This window comes from Astyanax mexicanus, chromosome 6, assembly GCF_023375975.1.
Source record: "Astyanax mexicanus isolate ESR-SI-001 chromosome 6, AstMex3_surface, whole genome shotgun sequence".
Lineage (NCBI taxonomy): Eukaryota > Metazoa > Chordata > Actinopteri > Characiformes > Acestrorhamphidae > Astyanax > Astyanax mexicanus.
The window spans coordinates 9,910,564-9,934,535 of NC_064413.1; the positions used below are offsets into that span (position 1 = coordinate 9,910,564).

The following is a 23,972-nucleotide window of genomic DNA, read 5'->3' on the forward strand; positions in this document are numbered from 1 at the left end:
CTCCCTCTCTCCCTCTTTTGCAGTGCGGAGCTGAATTCAGTGCGAGGCTATAAATAATATAAAAGTCAGGTAAATAAAAATAAGTAAGGACCTGTAAGTTAATCAAATGTTGTCAAATATAAAGGATAGGTTGAGGTTTTGGTGAGCTGTTTTCATGATTTGAAACTGAAACTAACTGAAACTTTTATTATTTTGCGCAGAAAGCCTGTGATTGTTTTAAATGAGTTTTTTAATGGATTGTTGTTTTTGTCCATTCTTTTGTTTTGTTTAAATATAGTGTAAGAGTGTAATAGAGTGTGGTTTGATTTGTTTAATTTTTATCCCCAGACACGTATTTGTTTTTTTTCCTGTTTGTTTTTTTTTTTTCAGTATTACAGGTCTTAGTAATTTTCTTTGGTCCTGTGGAGTAGTAGTTACTTTTACTGGTAACTAGTTACTTTTATAGTGAAGAAACTCCGTTAGTAGAAAAAATATAAAATATTAGATAAAAAAAAATACTGAAAATATATTGACTAATATATGGTGTTATATAGTTATTAATATATTACAATATATTTAAAAAAATACATAAGGAATTGCCGCTTTTCATATATTGTATTTATGGGAATGCAATATATAATATATTTACCCATGTATATTAATATATTTAGTTTTATATGTAACAATATGCTTAAATATATATTTAACCATATATTTTACTATATCTTACCACATATATTTTGTTGTACTGAACAGTATATTTTACAATACACTGAATTATATATTTATTCATACATATTTCCTTATATAACCAGAACATGTACCATATATTACCATATATGTTGCAATATACTTAATTATATATTAAACAATACACTTTACTATATATTCAAGAATATATTTCAATATATTACTATCAATAATACACATACCATATATATCAAAAAAGTTTTTTGTTATATATCGAACAGTACATTTCACTATATATTCAAGAATATATACTACCACATACTACTATATGTATAATACAGAAACAGATGAAGGTATGCTTTAAGTTCAGGAGAACATCAACATTAAAGAGTTCCATCAGTAGCACTCGTGCCGTCCCACTGGCTGTAACCTGTGCTTTTGCAGTCTTCCAACAACGGGCTGAGACAGTGGTGGTGCCTTCCTTCACCAGTTTCACCTTATAAAAAAGGAAGAAAAGGAGAAATAAAAAACAATGACCACCAGCAAAACAATGATACTTAGTAACAAGTGGGTCAGAATACTGTTAGATTGAAAACAAGTTGAAGTATTCGGAACTCGATCGTAACATACTTAATTTAACCTGATTGTTTATTAATGTACAGCTAAATCCTTACTGCACAATAAATTAGCATAGCTATTTCATGGGATAACGCTAGATAGCTAGGAAAGCTAGTTATAATGTATAGCTTTAAAGCTAGGTTGGCTAGTTATAACGTATAGCTTTAAAGCTAGGTAAGCTAGTTATAACGTATAGCTTTAAAGCTAGGTTGGCTAGTTATAACGTATAGCTTTAAAGCTAGGTAAGCTAGTTATAACGTATAGCTTTAAAGCTAGGTTAGTTAGTTATAACATATTCAGACCTTAAATAATGCAATGCTTTTATTATGGAGCCAAAAATGTTGCGTTAACCACTATGGCTGACACCTAACTCGCAATGCTGGCAGCTAACTAGCTATACAATAGGAGGCACCTAGCAACAGTGTAGCAACCACAAGCTATTCCATAGCAACCACATAGCAACAACATAGTAACCACCTTGGATGCCATATCATTTACTTTTTAACACCTTAGCAACACCTTATCAACCACCTAGTTACACCTTAGCAACCACAAGCTATACCATAGCAACCACCATGGATGTCATATCAATCACTTAGCAACATCCTAACACCCACCTTGGATATCATAGCAATGCCCTAGCAACCACCCAACAACTTCTTAGCAACCACAAGCTATTAAATAGCAACTAAGCAATCACGTATGAACACATTACCAATACCTTAGCAACCACATATAAACACCTTAGAAACCACAGGCTATGCCTCAGCAAACACCTAGCAATATGATACATCCACCTTGGATGTCATATCAATCATTTAGCAAAACCTTAGCAACCACCTAGCAACATCACAGCAACCACCTTAAATACCATAATAATCATGTAACAACAGCTTAGCAACAGCTTAGCAACCACAAGCTATATCATAGCAACCACCTAGCAACACTTTAGCAAACACAAGCTATATCATAGCAACCACCTAGCTACACCATAACATCCACTTTGAATGCTATAGCAATCACCTATCAACACGTTACTAACACCTTAGCAACCACCAAGCAACATCTTAGCAACCACCAGGCAACACCTTAGCAACCACCTAGCAACACCATAGCAACCAATCTTGGATGCCATATTATTTGTTTAGCAACCACCTAGCAACACCATAGCAACCACATTGGATTCCAAATCAACTACTTAGCATGTTACCAACACCTTAGCAACTTCATAGCAACCACGGTCAATGTCAAATCAATCACGTATCAACACCTTACACCTTAGCAACTACAAGCTATACCATATCAATCACTTAGCAACATCCTAACACCCACCTTGGATATCATAGCAATGCCCTAGCAACCACCCAACAACTTCTTAGCAACCACAAGCTATTAAATAGCAACTAAGCAATCACGTATGAACACATTACCAATACCTTAGCAACCACATATAAACACCTTAGAAACCACAGGCTATGCCTCAGCAAACACCTAGCAATATGATACATCAACCTTGGATGTCATATCAATCATTTAGCAAAACCTTAGCAACCACCTAGCAACATCACAGCAACCACCTTAAATACCATAATAATCATGTAACAACAGCTTAGCAACAGCTTAGCAACCACAAGCTATATCATAGCAACCACCTAGCAACACTTTAGCAAACACAAGCTATATCATAGCAACCACCTAGCTACACCATAACATCCACTTTGAATGCTATAGCAATCACCTATCAACACGTTACTAACACCTTAGCAACCACCAAGCAACATCTTAGCAACCACCAGGCAACACCTTAGCAACCACCTAGCAACACCATAGCAACCAATCTTGGATGCCATATTATTTGTTTAGCAACCACCTAGCAACACCATAGCAACCACATTGGATTCCAAATCAACTACTTAGCATGTTACCAACACCTTAGCAACTTCATAGCAACCACGGTCAATGTCAAATCAATCACGTATCAACACCTTACACCTTAGCAACTACAAGCTATACCATAGCAATCACATAGCAACACCATAGCAACCACCTTGGATTTCATATTAATCACTCAGCAACACCTAGCAACATCTAAGAAACCACCTTGGATGCCATAGCAATAACTTAGCAACACCATAGCATCCACCTTGGATATCCTAGCAACACCATGACAACCACCTGCCACCTGCGATACACTAGTAACTACTTTAGCTGCACAATCATTCAGTGTTTCCTTCATGAAGTACACTTTTCTAGCTCAATTTGCTATTTAGTTGATGATTTTATAAAATGTAAAACATACTTTCTGCAGGACATTTTCGCTAACGGGACCATAATGCACTTTAATTGCGCCCCAAATTCCAAAAACGTTTAAATGCTGTATAAAATGTAATAAGATGTTCATTAAAATAAAATGTGATGATTTGTAAATCTCCTGAACCCATATTTAATTTAAAGTAAACCAGAACACATATCAGATGCTGAAAGTGAAGCGTTTTACATTACTCGAAAATAAAATCTGGATGTGTGCTTGGTTTGCAGATCACTACAGTCTGTTTCTGTGTACATTTTACAGTATTGTAAACACCCCTGCTCTACAGTGTCGACTATATATAGTAACAGACCAAATTGACCTAGTGTGTCTGTATATTTGCATACACCTGTGTATTTGCATGTTGTATAAGAGTACAGTTGGGCTCAGTTCACTGGCGTGATGTTTAGAGTTTATCTGAAGATTATCTAATGACCAAACCTCCAAATAGGCATACATCTAAAATTCCTCTTTCACAGGAACACACGTACCACTAAGTTAAGTGAAGCTATACCTAGTAAACAAAACTGTACGAATGCTGGGTGTTAATCTACACAGATTTCTCTCCTAAAAACTGTATATTTGGGTGAGTAAAGTGCTTCTGTTTATTTACAGTGAGCTTAGATGTTCACTAAGGCTGGGTGCAGCAGTGTTAGCTGTTATACACAGTTAGCTAGATATGTAATCCACACATAAACATGTCGTCATATATTTTCCCAATTTTTCTTCTGTTGTGTGGAGCTTTTTGTGGTCTTTAAACTAGTATGATAAGTCAACTGGTTATTGATTTGGTTAAAACAGGATCATGGGTAATGAAAACTTAAGTTAGCATAACTTAGAACATCAAGTTATTACAACTAAAGGGGAATTATTATTATTTCTTTGTAGTACTGTAAGACCGGATAAGTTAAGTTTACTTAACTTTTTTAAGGCAGCCGGTTTGCTCTTTTTTTTTTTTGTTGAATTTACTCTAGGAATTGGAAGAAAACAGTTGCCTTAAAAAGTTAAGTAATGGGGAATGAAAACTTGAGTTAGCATAACTCAGAACATCAAGGTATTACAACTAAAGGGGAAGCAGATTTATTTCTAAGGTAGCCCAGGGAGAATCACTACACACTGATGGTGAGTGTTAGTCAGAAACTATTGGACACACCCAGTATGCAAATAGATTGTGACAGAAGCCAATGGAATAACAAGCAACTTATGGGTTTACAGTGTGCTAAGATATCTCTGAAGAATTTAGACAAAGGAAACAAACAAAAGTGTCCAGCAGTGAACTACAGTGTTTACTACCTTAATTAGCTATTACCATATTCTTCGCACTGTAAGGCGCACCGGATTATAAGGCACACTTTTAATAAACATATATTTTCTGGTCTATTTTTATACATAAGGCACACCGGATCATATGACACATTATGTGACACTAGTAAGGAAAAGGGGTGTCGCCATGTTTTCCTTCTAATTTTGCAGGTCTCTGTGCTGGGTGGTGGTCGTGGGGGGGCTAACAAAGTTAAGTGAAGCTAAGCTAAGTAAACAAAACTGTAATTATATTAAAAAAAAGTCAAACGAATGCTGGATGTTAATCCACACAGATTTCTCTCCTTAAGACTGTTTAATTGTGTGAGTAAAGTGCTTCTGTTTATTTACAGTCAGCTTAGATTTCCTGATTTTCACTAAGGCTGGGTGCAGCAGTGTTAGCCGCGGATAGCGCTAATATCCCACGATTCTTCCCATATAGCTTGTTTTAACATGGTAAACATGCAGACTACAGTCTGATATACTCGCCTCTGAATGGTGAAAGAGATAGCGCTTAGTGTGGCTAGTGGCTAATGCTAATGCTGCTACATGCAGTGCTATCCTGGGTTAGCAGCAGGCTACTGGCCGATAATACTTACCTCCAAACAGCAAAATAGATAGTGCTTAGCTTGGTTAGCAGCTAATGCTAATACTGCTCCAGTCTCAGTGCTGGAAAACTAAACTGAAACTCCTGTATAACGCTGTACTTCAGCAGAGTGGCTTTACTGCTCCTTACAACCTGACTGATTAAAAACATCATCAATAAGGCGTACTGAAGATAAATAAAAAAATAAAATATTTTAAGTGCCCATTATAGTGCAAAAAATATGGTAATTGTAATTCAGAAACTGTTGTGAGCTGTTGGTGGCTGTTGGTTGATAAAGTAGATCTTGTGGCTTTTCACAAGGTTTTACTCTACGGGCAATAAAATAATGATAAACAATGATAAATTGTAGTTCTGAGAGTGAAGGACTGAAGTGTAGGCTTACATAGTTTCAGATTTTAACTGGTAAAGTACTAAACACAAGCGATTGTAATGTTAGGAAAATTACAGGTAGAAACTTTATAGATTTCAGTCCTTTTTTATTTTATTTTAATGAAAGCAATTTTTTTCTGAGGTTATCTAGTGTACCACCTTCGCATGCGTCAAGTACCACCAGTACTCTGAAACTGGAGTTTGATTACTGCAGTGTAACTCTGGAAGAAAGTGTAACGGGAGATTCCCGGAACGCCGTTCTGTTTCCTCTTCAGTCGTGACTTTGCTTTTACTGCCTGGTTTGTGTATTTTCCTCCAGGCTCCCGGAAGGACCAGAAGGCCAGGACACGTGACACCAAGCATCAGCAAACACAGGCCATCCACTCACCCTGAGCCGGCTGCGCTCTCATCCCCACGCGAGGACATGTGATACTGTGCAGCAGGGGCGTGGACGTATCAACAGCCTCCGGGCATGTTACCTGTGGCCTCCTGGAGACGGTAATGCAGGATCTCTGTATGGGAGCTGTTAGCTGTTGGGGATTGTTGCTCAGGTATGTGCTGACTTATTTTAATCTGTATTTGATCATTTTCTTCTATTCTCTCAATTTCTCTCACTGTTCACTGTTCTGCACAGTGGATTATACCTGGCTTTATTTAGTAGTGCGGCATCAGTAATGTACCAAATCATATATAATGTACCAAATGTATATAATGTACTAATGTACCAAACAGAAGGTCTAGCTTGAGCTTTATTTCTATATTTCTATATTTCATCATGATCATTCAGATTTAATAATGTGACTGTGGCAGTTCACAATGATTTTCACAATGAATGGACCTGTAGATCCTGACACTAGATATTAATTTAAATATGATAATATGTAATATGATATGATATGTTTTAAACAATATATATATATATATTTTTTTAAACATATCATATATATCTACATATATATATATATATATATATATATATATATATATATATATATATATATATATACATATCATATATATATGTATGTATATATATAGTCAGCTTTATGAGCTAAAGTCACCTAGAATGAGTCCACTGGCTTTCAATTAACAGCTGTGCTGAGTTAATTACATACATTTCTTGTCTCTTAATGTGTTTGAGAGCATCAGTTGTAAAGTAGTGAAGAGGTAGAGTTACAGGTATAGAGTGAATAGTTCTATTTGAGTAATGTTCTAATCCATATTATGGCAGGAACTACTTAACTACGTAAATAAAAAAATACTTTAAGAAATGAAGGTCAGTCAATCAAAAAAAAAAAAAAAACTTTGAAAGTACCCTCAAGTGCACTTACAAAGACAATAAAAAACGTTATTTTGAAACTTAACAGCATCCCAGATAAGAGCCACCAAAAAAAAAAAAAAAAAAAAAAAAAAAAAATATATATATATATATATATATATATATATATATATATATTATTTTATCTTTCTTTCTTTCTTTCTTTCATACATATATTTGCAGAGTAACACAACATTACACAAGACAAGTAGACATGACACAGGTGAAGTTGAGAAAGAAAGAAAAAAAGAAAGAAAAAAAGATAATAAAAAAAAGTGTTCCACCTTAATCAGCATATAACAGTATGAAATGTAAATGCAGAATCTAAAATGCAGGAATGCATGTACTGCAGCATTAAAAACTATTTGCTTCCACAGATTTCTTTGTTTTTGCATTTTTGTCACACTTATATTTTTTAGATTATCAAACTTCTTCTTGGAGCAGAGCTTGCGTCAGTTTATACCTCAGCTCCTCGCCCTTGAGTGAAATGAGTTACACATTCGTTTTATAGCAGTTACTGAATAATTGGCCTTAAAATTAAAAAGAGCAAAGGGTTCAGAGATTCATAAGTGTAGATGATACTGACCTTCCATGTGTCCCATGACTTTTCATACACTGAATTGGAAAAGGTTTTCACGCACTGATCCAAGTCATCAAATTCTGGGGTTCTAATCACTTCCATGACCACAGGTGGATAAAAGCAAGTGCCTGGGTATGCAGAGTGCTTCTACAAACATTACTGAAAGAGTTGCTGAATGCGTTGATTTCAGGAGCTCAGTGAACTCCAGCGTGGTACTGTGATATCAGCTGTATAACAAGTCCAGTCGTGAAATTTTCTCACTACTAAATATTCCACAGCCAACTGTGAGCGGGATCAGTGGATTCAGAGTCAATCACTACACACCTCCAATCTTCATGTGGCTTCAGGTTAGGAAGAGTAGAGCGTAGAGAGCTTCCTGGAATGGGTTTCAATGCCCAAGCACCTTCATCCAGGCCTCACATCACCATATGTAATGCAAAGCGACAGATGCAGTGGTGTAAAGCTCGTTGGTCTGGCAGGCCAGTGGATGAGTCTGGGTTTGGCAGTTGCCAGGAGAATCGTATTTGTCTGACTGCACTATGATAAGTGTAAATTTGGTCAGTGCCGCAAAAAGGGGGTATGCAGCCTATGCGACGCATAGGGGCACTGCACTATTGGGGGCGCCAAATCAAAGTAGGAAAGTAATGACAGGACGCTGATGATTTTAAAACGTATCTCCACCCCCCCAGATACTATGTTTGCATACACCCCAAAAAGTATGTAGTTGCGCCCCTGAGTTTGGTGGAGGGGGGATTATGGTGTAGGAATGAAACGAATACTCGATTTAAAAAATTGATCGAGTAATTTTCTGTGCCTCGAATAATCATTTATTTAGTTTAAAAACTTAAAGCTCTGATTTTTTTCTGCTGTTGAGAAGCTAAGATAAAGCTAATGTTTATGCCTTTTTTATTGATTAATGCCCTATAGTTTTGATACTTACAAGAAATCCTAGTTGAAAACAATTAAACTTAATTTTTTTAAGTACCTTTTTTTTATTATTAGTAGTACTTTATTTCTATTTGTGTTTGCAGTTTGGAAATGTATGTTATGAATTGATAAATATTAGTTATCTAAAAATGGAAACCAAATGGTCATTCCTTATTAAGCAAAATTGTTTTTTTGTGTATTTTTAATTGCTCTTTTAGCAAACACATATGTTTTATCCGATTGCTCGATTAATCAAATCGATTTTGCAGTAGAGTACTCGATTACTTAAATAATCAATAGCTGCAGCCCTAATATGATGTGGGGTTGTTTTTTTAGAAGTTGGGCTCAACCACTTAATTCCAGTGAAAGGAACCGTTAATGCTTCATCAGACCAACAGAATTTAGACAATTTTATTCTCCCAACTTTGCGAGAACGATTTCAGGCCAGCCTCTTCCTGTTCCAACATGACTGTACACCAGTGCACAAACAACCGCTATAAAGACATGAATGAGAGAGTTTGGTGTGGAAGATTTAAAGTGGAGACTGTAAGCCACACCTTCTTGTCCATCAGTGTCTGACCTCACAAATGTGCTTCTGGAGGAATGGATGAATTCCCATAAACACACTCCTAAACCTTGTGCAAAGCTCTCCTTAAAGAATTGAAGCTGTCGTAGCTGTAAAGGGTATCATCATATTAAATCATATTAAATAATTTAAATTAAAAATGGAATGTAACTCAAGTTCATATGGGTGCAAAGGCAGTGCATCAGCAAACAACAAATCTGTCAAAAGTTAGATGTATTACAATACTGTGATGTCAGACAAGGCGTCTGTCCAGTATCAAAACATCACAGTTTACACCCCTATGTAACCATACTCTCCTGCACAGCCAATGTTAATATGCTTACTGTAAATATGCTTACTGGTAAGTGCTACCAGGTATCTTACAGTTAGGTATCTAAGAATTGAAAGATCAGTTCTAGATATTTAACTACTTTAAAGTGAAAAGTTTGGACACGCCTTCTCATTCAACTTATTTGTTCCTACATAGTAAATGAACACTGAAGTCATCCAGACTATGAAGAAACACATAAGGAATCATATTGTGACTTAAAAAGTATTAAATGCCACCTAAATGCTTTACAGAGTATTTTGGTTTGTTTTATTTTGAGGTTGATAACTCTAATAAACTTTTTCAGTGCAACAGAGGGAACTCTCGCTTGTTTTATCAATATGTTTTTGATGTTTGTTTTTTTTTTAAGATTGAGTGACCTTCATTTCTTAAAGTATTTTTTTTTCTTTATTATAATATGGATTAGAACATTACTCACATAGAGCTATTCACTGTTTACCAACTCTACCTCTTCACCACTTAACAGCACAGCTGTTAACTGAACTGTTCAAGGTGACTCTACCTCAAAAAACTGACTGAGAAAACATGTCAAAGACATGTAAAGCCATCATGTATGAAAGAATATAATATATTATATTATATATAATATAATATAATGAAACAAAACACTTAATTTTATGTGTCCAAACTTTTCACTGGTCCTGTACTTCCCATTTTATATAAATCACAGCGTATGTAATATCATTTTACATAATGATATTTAATGTTGAATGACATAATGACATTTTTCTCAAATCCCACTTTATATAAAGTGCATTTTGCATAAATTATATTTTGTGCAGAAATGAATTTAAGTTTATTTTAGATATTAGGTTTTATGATTTGCTGAATCCTGAAATTTAGCCATGCAGATCTCAGAGCTTCCTGTGTTCACGTTTCTATAGTAAAGTGTGTGTTGTGTAATCTGCCCTTCTAGGAAAGAGTATTAAAGTGGTGTCAGAATGACGGTGGGGGCGGAGTCATCCTCTCACCCACAGGGTATGTTTACTCTAATTCCAGTTTTTCCTCTTATTAAACTTAGACACAATCTGCAGGACCTTCAAACAGTTATGTAGAGTTACACAATAACATAAAAAAGTATTTGCCTGCCTACAGATTTCTTTTGTTTTTGTCATATTGATATTTTACTGATTATCAAAAAACTTTAATATCAAAGAAAACCTGAGTAAATATAAAAAGCACTTTTTAAAATTATAACTTTATTTATTAAAGGAACTATCCAATCCAGTCTATCCCTGTGTGAAAAAAGTGTTTGCCCCTAAACTTAATTATTTAGTTGTGACTTGCACTGCGCTACCTTTTCCAGACTGACAGATGTCAATGATTTAGTTGTCTCATATGTTTTTGAACTTCTTCATACTGTGGCATAAGAAAATCTGTAAGTTTTCCACTTTTGACCAATACAACCGTGTTTACTGTGAGTTCAGTTCACTTAACAAGCTAGTGCATTTGTACACAGAGCAGGTTGACTATAAATACAGACCACTGTCTCCTGCATATAGAGAATACAGTTCAGGAGGAAACTGAGCTGGGCAAGCTCAGCTCAGCTTATAGCTGCACGATATTGCTAAAAATTGACATTGTGATATATTGTTGTTCTGCGATATATATTGGAATATTTGAAAATACATGAGTTCTCACTTATTTTTCCAAAGCAATGATTGATTCAATGATTCAACAATTAATGAATCAACAATTCAACATGTCAACATATTAATAGTGCAATCTATGTATCAATGATAAGATCTAGTTATAATTGTATATAATTGTATAAGTTATAATTGTATATAATTGTATAAGTTATAATTGTAATGTAGATATAACTGTATAATCACAGATCTACAAAATAACAGTGTGATTTTTTTTCTTTGTATCAAGCATCTTTTTTTATGTGAGGTGACTACTGCACATGTGTACAATGTGATATCAATGCTGAAATGATATGTTGTGCAGCTGTAGTTCAGCTGTAGCTAATCTTTATCTGCCTATACCCTGTGATATATTTTATAACAATGCCTCAGTATTTCAAAATAATTATTTATGATCTCAAAATATGACATGCAATCTCAAAATAATGATTTATAATCTCAAAATAATGAATTACAATCTCACCATAATGATTACAATCTCAAAATAATTATTTACACTCTCAGAATAATAATTTACAATCTCAAAATAATGATTTACAATCTCACCATAATGATTTATAATCTCAAAATAATGATTTACAATCTCACCATAATGAATTACAATCTTAAAATAATGATTTACAATCTCAGAATAATGATTTACAATCTCACCATAATGATTTATAATCTCAGAATAATGATTTACAATCTAAGAATAACGATTTACAATCTCAAAATAATGAATTACAATTTTAAAATAATGATTTACAATCTCAGAATAATTAATTACAATCTCACCATAATGATTTATAATCTCAAAATAATGATTTACAATCTCACCATAATGATTTATAATCTCAAAATAATGATTTACAATCTCACCATAATGATTTATAATCTCAAAATAATGATTTACAATCTCAGAATAGGACTTGAAATCCCAAAATAGGACTAACAAACTCGAAATGCTTTACGATCTAAAAATAATAATTTACAATTACAAAATAACGATTTACAATCTCAAAATAATGAATTACAATCTCACCATAATGATTCACAATCTTAAAATATGAAATATCTATTTGAATAAAAAAATGTATTAAAATCTCAAAATAATGACTTATAACCTCAACATTCTGACTTGGTATGGAAACGACTCAACATTTCAAAATAATAATTTAGCTTTAAAAGTAATGTCTTACGATATAAAATGCATGGTTTAGTATCTAAACATAACCATGCAAATTCCCAGACAGGGATTAACACTATTTGTAGACTTGTTTTTTTTACTTTATATAGAAAATATCCATTTAAAATGGTGTGTAGTTTAAGACTAGGCTTATTCCCCATCTGGGAAACTGTGTTACTTACGATATCAAAAAATAATGATTTACATGAAAATAATGATGTAAGCATCTAAAATGATGACTTAGTATCTAAACATAATTACTTATTGTCTCAATATAATGACAATACAATGACATACAATATATGCCAAACATAATGACCAAATAGTTTGAAATGTTGATCCAACTTTAAAAAATAATGACTTACAATCTAAAAACCATGGCTTAGCCTTTAAACATAACAGTGCAGTTTCCCAGACAGGGAATAGTACTTTTACTCTGAACAGAAAATTTCCTTTTAAAATAGCTTAGTCCCCATCCGGGAATCTTAGCCTACAACATAATGTTTTAAAAATAATGAGTTATAGAGAGATGCCCAGGCCTCTGGACCCACATTTTAACGTTCTGGACCTGAAGACGTGTGTGTTTCTCCACAGCAGCATCTCCTAATGGCCACCACAACCCAGCCTACTCTGCAGACGAGGGCGTTTGTGAGGTTCCACAGGAGGAATTCAGACCTGGATCGAAACACAAGTAAAACACTGCAGTTTAATTTCCTCTTATCTAGAGAATTAATACAATATTTTTTATATCAAATAATCAATCAAAATTTATTTTGACTCTGAAGTACATTGAGGGCAACCCTCACTTTCAATGTAGCTGAGCATTTACAAAAAAACAGGGACTGACCTGACACAAAAAAGTGGTGTCATTCGATTAAAAAATAATCAGATAAATTGCAACAATATTCAGTGATTAACTGCGATTAATGGCACTTGATCATATGAAGATGCAAGTTTTACAGTGGCTATTTAAATGTAAATAAAAAACTTAAATGTAAGAAATGTAAAATGCAAGTATATTTATATCAGTAGTTTTAATTCAAATACTAGTTTATACTTGTATGTTTGAAGGGAAGTAAAAAAAACACATCTCAGCTTGGTTGTAAGGATTTCAGGATTAGAACTTAATTTGCTGAGTATATAAAAGCGTTTACAGTTGGTTTCTATGGTCTGGATCAGTTGATAAGTGTGTATATTTGGAGCGTTTCTCCCTCTGTTTGGTTTAGTTTCACGCAGGCGTAAACCTAAACTCATCAAAATGCTCACCGTTAAACCACGCGAACACATTGTCTCCTCTGATTGGTCAGCGCTGTCTGGCACGGGAGCATGAAAGTAAATATAGTGAGAAGATTCTGTGTTCCAGCGAGTATATCTGCAATGTAAAAATGTGCCATTGCGCTTTTAAACAAAGTGTTAGTTTAATGGGACGTGCAGCGCAGATGTCCGTGTGGCTGTGAGCAGTGAACGCTGCACAGAGGAGCAACAGAGACAGAGACTGTTCATAGCAGTATATTATCTGGCTAATATATCAGATTAAACTGGGCCTTATCAGCAGTTTAACTCAATTTAAAAGTAGTATATTTGATAGCTTAGTTAAATCGAGATCAGATCACGTTCTCACCACTCTGGAACTCTGCATCCAATAAATCTGCCCATTGGACGGGGCAGCGAAGAACTTGGGCTCAAACTTGGTGGCATTATTAATTTGCAGTAAAAAAAAATAACAAAGCGGTACTGATTCCAAAGTACACACATTGTCAGGACTGGACAAAAGTCAGACACATGCAGATTTAAAAAAGGAAAGAGGCTTTTATTACAAGACTAGAATAAATGCATACCAAAAGATGCAGGACTGGACAACTGAGCAAACAATGGCTTGGTTAAAACATCATACACAAAAAATCAAACAAGAGCAACAGAAATGCTAGTAATGCTAGGTGGCTAGTCAAAACTTGCCAATTAGACAGGAAAACAAATAAAAGACAATCAATAGTCAGGTGACAGAGACCGTGTGAGAGAAGTGTCATGGGATGATGATCAGGAGTCATGTGTGTGTGTCAGCGGCATTCTGGGAAATAGAGTCCGTATCAGCTTGGGATCACCTTGGACAGAAGGAAGCGTAACATGCCTGCATTAACACTTAAACGTTGACAGCGCTACAAATAAAATAATAACTACATTTTAGCATTTTAAATAAAAATAAAATATTAAATAAAATTAAATTATATAATAATAATAATAATAATAATAATAATAATAAGAAGAAGAAGAAGAAGAAGAACAAGAAGAAGAAGAAGAACAACAACAACAACAACAACAACAACAACAACAACAACAAATTAAAATAAGTTAAAAATAATAATACAAAACAACAAAAAAATAATAATAAAAGAAACCTAAAACAAGAAATATGTAAGAAACCAACCAGGGAGTTTGGATGCAAACACAGACAGGTTTATTAATCCAAATCACAAGGCAAAACACAAAGTCAAATGATAAGCAAAAGATCCAAAAACCAGGAGAACGCTGGATAAGACACAATGTGGCAATATCTCACAACTAGGCAGTGCATGAGTCCCAATATATATAGTCCTGTTGATGGGTAATTTCCCACAGGTGTGTGGGAGGGAAGGAGTCAGCCTCTAATACTCAGGAGAGGGGGACCTTAAAGGTGCAGTGCGGGCAGGTGGGACAAAATAAAAGTTACGAATAAATAATATTAAGTAAAACAGGAGCTGGCTGTCTAAAGGTTAGATGACTGAGAGACACCAGTGAGCTGAGTTTGAGAGTTTCCTGTAGTGAATTCCAGAGTGTCTTATGAATAAAAATCAAACAGCTCACAGTGATGTAGCGTAGTGTTCAGATCATAGTAATAAAATTAACAGTAAAACAGTAATAAACATAATTCAATGATTATGGAATGTCTCAATTAATTATGTACTGAAACTAGTTAAAATATTATTAAACATTACTACATTTTAATGCTTAAGAATGTTGTGAGTAATAATAATAATAATAATAATACATTTATAATTAATTATACATGTTTAATGATTATTAATGTTTTAACTATTGTCAATTTATAATGATTTAGCATTCTGTTACAAGTACTGCTAATTATTATTGTCTTTATTGTAAAACGCTGCCAATACTTAAAGTCTTTAACTGATGTTGAAACTATTCTTCTTCACGTTTAGAATGAAAGGAAAAGATGAGCAGTCGATGAAGGCAGTTGGATTTTTTCAGCTGGTAAGATAAATCTCCTTCTCATTCAGGGCTGGAATGATATGTTGGGATGATACATGCTAAAAAACACCTAAACACTACTTTATTTAACGAAATACTCATAAATAACAATTCTATTTGAATGATAAGTAAATAATAGTAAATATATAATAATTCATAGAATATGCTAATAACAAAAAATGTCCAGGCTACTAAATAATCCATGAATAATTCTGATAATTCTAATAATGAATGTTATTTATTGCAAATGCAGTATGGTAAATAATAAATGCTAAATAATTTATACTGAATAATGCAAATTGGGTAATGAATAATTTATATGGAATTATGGAAGTAATGGCTGATATAGTGAATATTCATAACAACTCATAATGAACTGGATAATACTAAATAATTCATAGTAAATGCTGATTTTGTAATAGTTACTGAGTTATTCATAGTATATATACTGAATAATTCATAGTGGATAGTGACTAATTCTAAGTAGTAACTAAATAATTCACAGTTGATAGTGACTAAGTCAAAGTAGTAACTGAATAATTCATAATGTATACTATTACTTAGTATTAGATGCTGAAATACTCGTAGTGGATAGTGACTAATTTATAGTAGTGAATAATTCATAGTGTACACTACTACTTTTTATTAGATGCTGAATAATTTATAGTGGATAGTGACTAATTCAAAGTAGTGACTGAATAATTTATAGTGTATACTATTACTTGGTATGAAATGCTAAATAATTCATAGTGAATAGTGACTTATTGAAAGTACTACCTGAATAAGACGCTGAATAAGTCATAGTAGACGCTGAATAATTCATCATCGATATTGAATAATGCACAGTAGATAATATATAATTTAAGTTGAATTCCAATTAATTAACAGTGAATAATGAATCATTCATGATAATGGCTGAGATGCAGAATAATTCATAGAGGATACTGAATGATAATGAGTGAAGGATGTTGTGATGTTGTGCAGTTCCGTTATGCCACCTGTCTGGAGGCGTTGATGATGGTGCTGGGTCTGGGATGTGCTGCTCTGCATGGTATTACCCTGCCCATCATGTGTGTGGTGTTTGGGCAGATGACTGACAGCTTTGTACTCAGTGGACAGCAGTTAAATCTCACAGGTAAACAGCGCCCTCACTGGTTCTTCTTTTCAGAGGAAATTCATCTGTAAATACTGTAAACTTATTAAACAGTTGAACAGTGTACAATACCAGTCAAATATTTGAACATGCATTCTCATTTAAAGTTTTTAGCTTTTTTAGCTACATTGTAAATAAATCCTGAAGTCATTCAGACTATGAAGAAACACATAAGTCAAGTCAAGTAGTTTTATTGTCAATACTGTACATGTACAGGACATAAATGGGATTATGTTACACTCCTTCCCAAAGTTATAGCAAGAACAGCAAGATAAATATATAAATATAAAAGAATGAGACAGACACTAAATGTACAATACAACAAGGACACAGATATAGACGGTTGTGAGACAAGGAACACAAGACAATAGTGCAATAGTGATAAGGGATTAAAGAAGGAATGGCAAAAACAGTATAAACAAAACCCATATAAACATCAGTGGACAGACAGTGTACATACAATACAGTGTACATACAAGTGAACGAGTACATACAGTTCTTAAAGATCATGTCAGTATTTGAAAAAGTCCTACTACTGTGTTGATGGGGGGGGGGGGGATATAGGATGCTGCTAAGGAATCATGTAGTAACATGAAAGGGTTAAATAAACCAAAATACTTTTAACTGTGGTGTTGTCAGCTTGAGGTTTCTGAGTCTGGCAAGTTTTGCACTGCTATTAACTGAAATTCCATTCCAGTTGACTCTACCTCAAGTTGAATGAGAAAATCCAGCCAAGATGTGCAAACTGTCATTTACCAAGAGCTGCTACTTTAAAGAATCTAAAATCATAGTCATCACAGTTTAAATGACTTCAGTGTTAATCTCGAATGCAGAACATTTCAAAACAATGAAAAACACTGGATTTAAGGTGTCCAAACTTTTGACTGGTACTATATATATATATATATATATATATATATATATATATATATATATATATATATATATACAAATTAAGCATGACATTATGAACACCTCCTTTATTTCTAAACCTTCTTCACAGGAAACTGCCACTCTGTAGATGATTTAAAATACTGACAATAATAATAATTACATATAATAATTCTGTATCTGTTTCTCTGCATTCTTTATTTAACTCCTTTGTGTTGTTCTGCTACAAGTGGATCAGATACAGCAGTGCTGCTGCAGTTTCAGTTTCACTGCTGGACTGAGAATAGCCCATCAACAGCATCCTGTGGGCGGCGTACTGTACCCACTGATTAAGGACTAAAGGATGACCAACACTGTAAACTGTGTAGCAACAGATTCAAAACTTTACCTATATATATATATATATATATATATATATATATATATATATATATATATATAGTCACATTAACTCACCTCGACAAGCTTTTTGCAATCATTTACTCCTCTGTGCACAACGCTAAAATCACTATTACAAACTGTACAGTGGGCAAGAATTTCAATTTTTTTTTTTAGTTTAATCAGACATATACTGGAGTAGTCAGAGATGAAAATTGGTGCCATTATGTTCCTTAGTGAACGCATCCGGTCCAGGAGGCAAAAAAACACGGCCCACCCACATTAAAAACTGATTGACTCACAGAGTCTTTGCAGAGAACAGGCCAATCAGAATCCTTTTTGTTTTGCATGCTTTTCATGAATATGCACACAAGGGGAGCGGCTTTCACTTCCTCTTCTTCTCGTTCACACACGCATTTGAGGAAAAGTCTGTGTCACCTGTATGCACATGCTAGATTCCGGGAGATTTTATCTGACTTGCGGGCATCAGGGAGCCGTTATTGACATGCGGTAGACTGCTGCGACTTCTGGGAGACTTGAGACGTCTGTATTAATAATATGTATATGTGTAATTGACTGGAGGACAGCGAGTTAACAAAGTGTTTAAAAACACCAGCAGCACTGCTGCATCTGATCCACTCACTGTACCACCAGCACAACACACACCTCATGCACCACCAACATGCTGATCAGCGTCACTGCAGTGCTGAGAAAAATGACTCACCACTAAAATAATGATAGTTGCTCTGTGGTGGTCTCTCCTGTTGGGTGCTGAGCATTAAGGAACGGGGTGATAATTATAGAACTCCTACCTACAAAGTGTACTATGTGATCAGTGGAGTTAAAACATGGATAAAAGGTGTAAAAAACATACTTGTGGTCATAATGTTATGCTTGAAGGGTGTGCACCTGAAATTGTTTTTTATTTTACTGTGTGTAGGTTTAGGAAACTTCAGCACCAACCTCTCCTCAGGCTGTGTGGCGATTCCCGGAATTGATATTGAAGCTTCAATGTCACAGTGAGTTTTCCTTTACCTCGCCATACTGCTGTTGCATTGTTTCCTCCATTGTTTCCCCCATTGATCACCAAGAAACAGATCACCAAAACAGTCCCTACTCATCGAACAATGGATCATCTCTCCACAAGATCTCTGAAGATGTTCTGTAGTATCTGGTACTAAGACTCACGCTAAAGCAGTTTGCCCAAGTCCTGTAAGTTGTGTGGTGACCACAGTTGTTCTTACGTGGACACTTTTGGTACCACTGCATACTGGGAACACCCCACAAGACCTACCTGATGTTTTTACATCTTTTAATCGTTTGGTTCTTGTCAAATTTAAGAATTTACAGTTCACTCACCGGCTTTTATATTAATATATCCACTCTTGTGAGGAGCCAGTGAAACCAGATCATCAGTGTTATTCACTCCACCTGCCAGTAGTTTTTCTGTTATAACTAGTCTGTGTATTAAAAAAAAAAAGAACAATTACCAACAACTAAGCAAATGTGTGGTGTTTGAGGGTGGTCAGCTATCACTACTCCTTGACTAGAGTCTCTGAATAATGCATGACTTCACTTTGTTAATAATGTATAGCTAACACCAGTTATCACGCCATGCGACACCATGTGTCTTTAGACCAGTGATCTGTTGGAAGATGTTTACAATTACAACATCCAACTTCCTGTTAGATGACAACATCTAGAAAGGTTGTTTTTCTTGCAAGTAATTCTCTTTGATTATACTTAATAAAAAAGGCAATGAATGACACATTGTATGCAGTGTAAAGCATTTTCTACACTAAGGCCCAATCCAAATTCACCCCTTGGCCCTACCACTTAGCCCTACCCCTCTGTTTTGTGTGTGCAAGTCTAGGGGTTGGGTGTCCAGATTCTTGTTAGGCTGGAGGAGTAGAGGGAAGTATTATTAGGGCTACATGGCCACCTTAAATGATGCAACAGGCAGCGGAGGCTTTAGCGTTTAAGGAATAGAAATGGAACGGAAAGATAAAGGAAAACAAAAGCTAATAAAAGCTAATTGCAGCTCCCCATCACAGGGGAATTAAGGGTTGGAAAATAGTAATTAACTGCTGCATCACCTGCCCCCTTTCTAAAGATTTATGATTCCCTGAAGTTTTCTAATTACCCAGAAGCTAGGTTGATGAACTATAGAGCTCCACTGATTCATTTCTTGATTGGGTGCAGAAAGGGTAAATGCAACACTTTTGGTTTTGCTTCCATTTTTCATGAGCTGAACTCAAAGATATATTCCTGTGTACACCAAAGGCCTCTTTCTCTTAGATTTTGTTCACAAATGGCTTTAAATCTGTGGCTTTTTATTGTGGCCAGCCCAAGGTACACCTGTATAATAATCACTGTGTCTAATCAACATCTTGATTTACCACACCTGGTGGATGGTTTATCTCAGCACAGGAGAAGTGCTCACTAACACGGATTTAGATCCAATTGTGAACAAAATTGGAGAGAAAAAGGCCTTTTGTGTACACAGGAAAAGTTTTAGATCTTTTAGTTCAGCTCATAAAAAATAGGAGAAAAAACAAAAGTGTTGCATTCATATTTTTGTTCAGTGTATATCATCATTACATTAACACATAGAAAGATTTGGTATATTCCAACTATAAATTTCTCGTTGCGTTATTTTTTTGTCACCTAGGGTCATGTAATATTTAGTGTGATTTGTAGAAGTATGAAGCTTCTTGTTTGTTACAGGTTGTAAGGTTCATTATATCTTTGTAAGATTCTTCTTGTAGATATTAAATGAAATGTACAGTATGCACTGTAGTGTAAATAATGAAGCTCAGCACATGTGCAGACTGAAGGGAGCCGCAGCTGATCATTAACAATTCCTGGAACTGCTGAGTCACTGAAGAAAATCAAATAGACCTTTTACATTTAAGATAAGCATCAGATCACAATCGTTCATGAAGCTGGGACATTGAACAAGCAGGTTTCATAGCCCTCAGGCTTTGTGGAGAGATCTGAAATATGTGAAACATGATACAGGTCTAAAACTCTTTATGTAACAACTCATTTAAATAATCACAACCAAATCTAATCGCATCAATCAGTGCTTACATAGGATGCAAACATTTCACCCTGAGAAGTTATATAAAACAGTAAAGTTCTGTCCAGAGTTTGCTGCTGGCTGGATTTCTGTGCATACTGTACATTTCATTTAATATCTACATGATCTCTTTCATAGGTATAATGAACCTTACAACCTGTGCCATAAGAAATAAGAAGCTTCATACTTCAACAACTCTGATTTAACACACAGACACAAAAACAGAATTGTGGCTCTCCACAAGAATGAAATGTAAGAGGTGTATTCACCTTTGTTACCTACTGTAATAGATTATAATAGATATTTTGATTAGAGTCTGTTTACTCCTTTATTTGAAAATGACGTCTTGTTTTGAATAGTTTAAGCTGGAATTTAATGGTTAAGGTGGTTGAAAAGCTGGTCATCCAGGCAAAAACACACCCTATACTGGATAACCAGCTCTTGACTAGCACAGTGTACGCTTCATTTAATTTTGGTCATGTTTAGTCATGCTGGTCGACCAGCGTAATCTTGCTGGTTACCGTATTTCTAATACTTTAAGGTGCACCATATTATAAGGTACACTTTCAAAGAATGTCTAGTTTTTGGTCTATTTTCATATATAAGGTGCATTGGATTATAAGGTGCATTTTAAGAGACGCTATAAGGACACTTATTAACACTTCTAATTCAGCAGGTCTCGCTGCTGGTGGTGGTGGGGGGAAGCTAAACTAAGTAAACAAAACTGTCAAAAAACTATTTAAACTATTTTAAAGTCAAACAAGTGCTGGATGTTAATCTACACAGATTTTTAGATTATTTACTGTAAATTAATATTACTGAATTTCTGCAGCACAAAGGCTGGAGCATTAGCATTAGCATCAAACTGCTCCATCACTGCTACTGCTAGGAAACAGCAAGCATGGTTAGCGGGTAATGCTAATGCTACTTCAGCAATTCTAACCAGGGTTAGCAGCAGGCTACAAGCTGATAATACTCACCTCTGAACGAGGAAATAGCAGTTAGGGGCTAATGCTAATGGTACTCCAGTCTCTGTGCTGGAGAACTAAACTAAAATTCCTGTATAACAGTACTGGATTTAAAGGCACACTGAAAATTTAAGGATTTTAAATGTGCCTTTAGTGCGGTGATGCTCGTCATGCCAGTCAATCAGTGTGAACAAGCTTGGTCATACTGTTGTTTAGCTTGGTCAGGTGATCTTGGTTGTAGATTTAATTCAGTTTATTTCTATATAAATTTATTATGAGTCATTATACTAATACTGGGCTGTAGAATCCAATAAAACACTGTTTAGGTTAGATCTGCAGTGCAGAAACAGATGACAATAATGCAAAAGTGTGCAGTGGTGAGGTATAGTATGTAGAGAAAGTCCTGGTTGTAGTTGTTTTTACAGGGTTTCCATGGGTCCTTAAGTCTTATAATGTCTTAAATTAAAATCTGGGTAACTAATGTCTTAAATGGTCTTAAATGAACTGTAAATTTACTGTAGGTTAGCAAAGAGCTTGCTAACATTAGCAGCGAGCTTGCTTACATAGTTTACATTAGCGGTGAACTAGCTAACATACTAACATTAGCGGTGAGCTAGCTAACATACTAACATGAGTGGCGAGCTAGCTAACATTCAGCAAGCTAGCTAACATGAGTGGCGAGCTAGCTAACATGCTTACATACTTACGTCCCACATGCAATTCAGTGTGTTGTTTAGCGTAATACAATTTACATATGTTGGCTCTGTTCTGCTTCACAATGGAACAAAATTGAAATATATATATATATATATATATATATATATATATATATATATATATATATATATATATATATATATATATCACAAATGTGAAACGTTTTGATTTCCAATACAATAAATTATTTTCTACCTAAGAAATTATGATTACATTTTTGGGTCTTAAAAAAGTCTTAAAAAGCCTTAAATTATATTTTTAAAATGATGTAAGAATCCTGTTTTGTATCATGTAAACAGGTGAGCAGTGCAATACGAGTATAGCAGCTTAGTGTACAAGTGTAGCAGCTAAGTAAACATAATCAAAAGGTCAACTACAAAACGTTATTAGAAAAATGTAGCAAAGCTTAAAATAGTAATAGTGAAGGGAGTTACACTAAAGTGCAGAGTGCATACTGCCACTGAGCTGATGGAGCTCAGTGTGGGTCAGTCTGTGGATTGTTCAGGTTGTGGGTGGTGTAGCTGGTCTTTTACTGCTTGTAGCACATGGGAAAAACTCTTCTTGATTCTGGAGGTTCTGGCTCAGATGTTCCTTTTTCAGGATGACAGCTGGGCAGTTTTACCTCTCTCTTCAGGGCTCTGTCGTACCCCAACCTCATGTAAATGGTCAGAATGCTCTCCACATTGAATTTGTAGAAGTTTAGCAAATAGCTCAGCCATTAAACTCCCACTAAAATATAATTTTTTGCTCAAGTTGGCCATGCTGCTTAACCAGAGAATTAAAACATTAACCATAATTTTGTGGATGCCCCAGCTTACAACAAATACGGAAAAAAAAGATCAGCTACTAACGTCTTGGTGCTCCAGGTTTCACATGACACATTCAGAGGCCTTGTGGGGACTATCCTCTACAGGTCAGATCTGGTATTGCAGCTTGAGGTGGCCTACATAATATCACAATGGCTGGTCAGTTTATCATCAGTGTATGTGTGGAACAGTGGAAAATTGCCCTCTTGCATTATATATTTAAATAGTTTCTTTGCAAACAAGATTTTTCACTTACTAGTTGGAATTGACCTAATATGTGGCAACATTTGGAAAACATTTGGTAG

At 34.9% G+C, this 23,972-nt stretch overlaps 1 protein-coding gene across 9 annotated transcripts in view; it reads left to right on the plus strand.

The window, feature by feature from the left end:
* The window catches only part of abcb5 (ATP-binding cassette, sub-family B (MDR/TAP), member 5), a 151,307-nt gene that overhangs the window by 91,023 nt on the left and 36,312 nt on the right, over nucleotides 1-23,972 (plus strand). The window contains exons 1-6 of one of the 9 annotated variants that reach the window (XM_049480212.1): nucleotides 6,050-6,421; nucleotides 10,526-10,587; nucleotides 13,021-13,117; nucleotides 15,624-15,675; nucleotides 16,657-16,807; nucleotides 19,035-19,113. The exons of 6 other annotated variants lie outside the window; for them this stretch is intronic. In XM_049480212.1, the coding sequence (XP_049336169.1) occupies nucleotides 10,551-10,587; nucleotides 13,021-13,117; nucleotides 15,624-15,675; nucleotides 16,657-16,807; nucleotides 19,035-19,113 (416 nt within the window). In that variant the 5' untranslated portion in view covers nucleotides 6,050-6,421; nucleotides 10,526-10,550. Of the gene's footprint in view, nucleotides 1-6,049; nucleotides 6,422-10,525; nucleotides 10,588-13,020; nucleotides 13,118-15,623; nucleotides 15,676-16,656; nucleotides 16,808-19,034; nucleotides 19,114-23,972 lie in introns of those variants that run through there. 2 more of the 9 variants (XM_049480210.1, XM_049480211.1) reach the window with 2 other exon arrangements.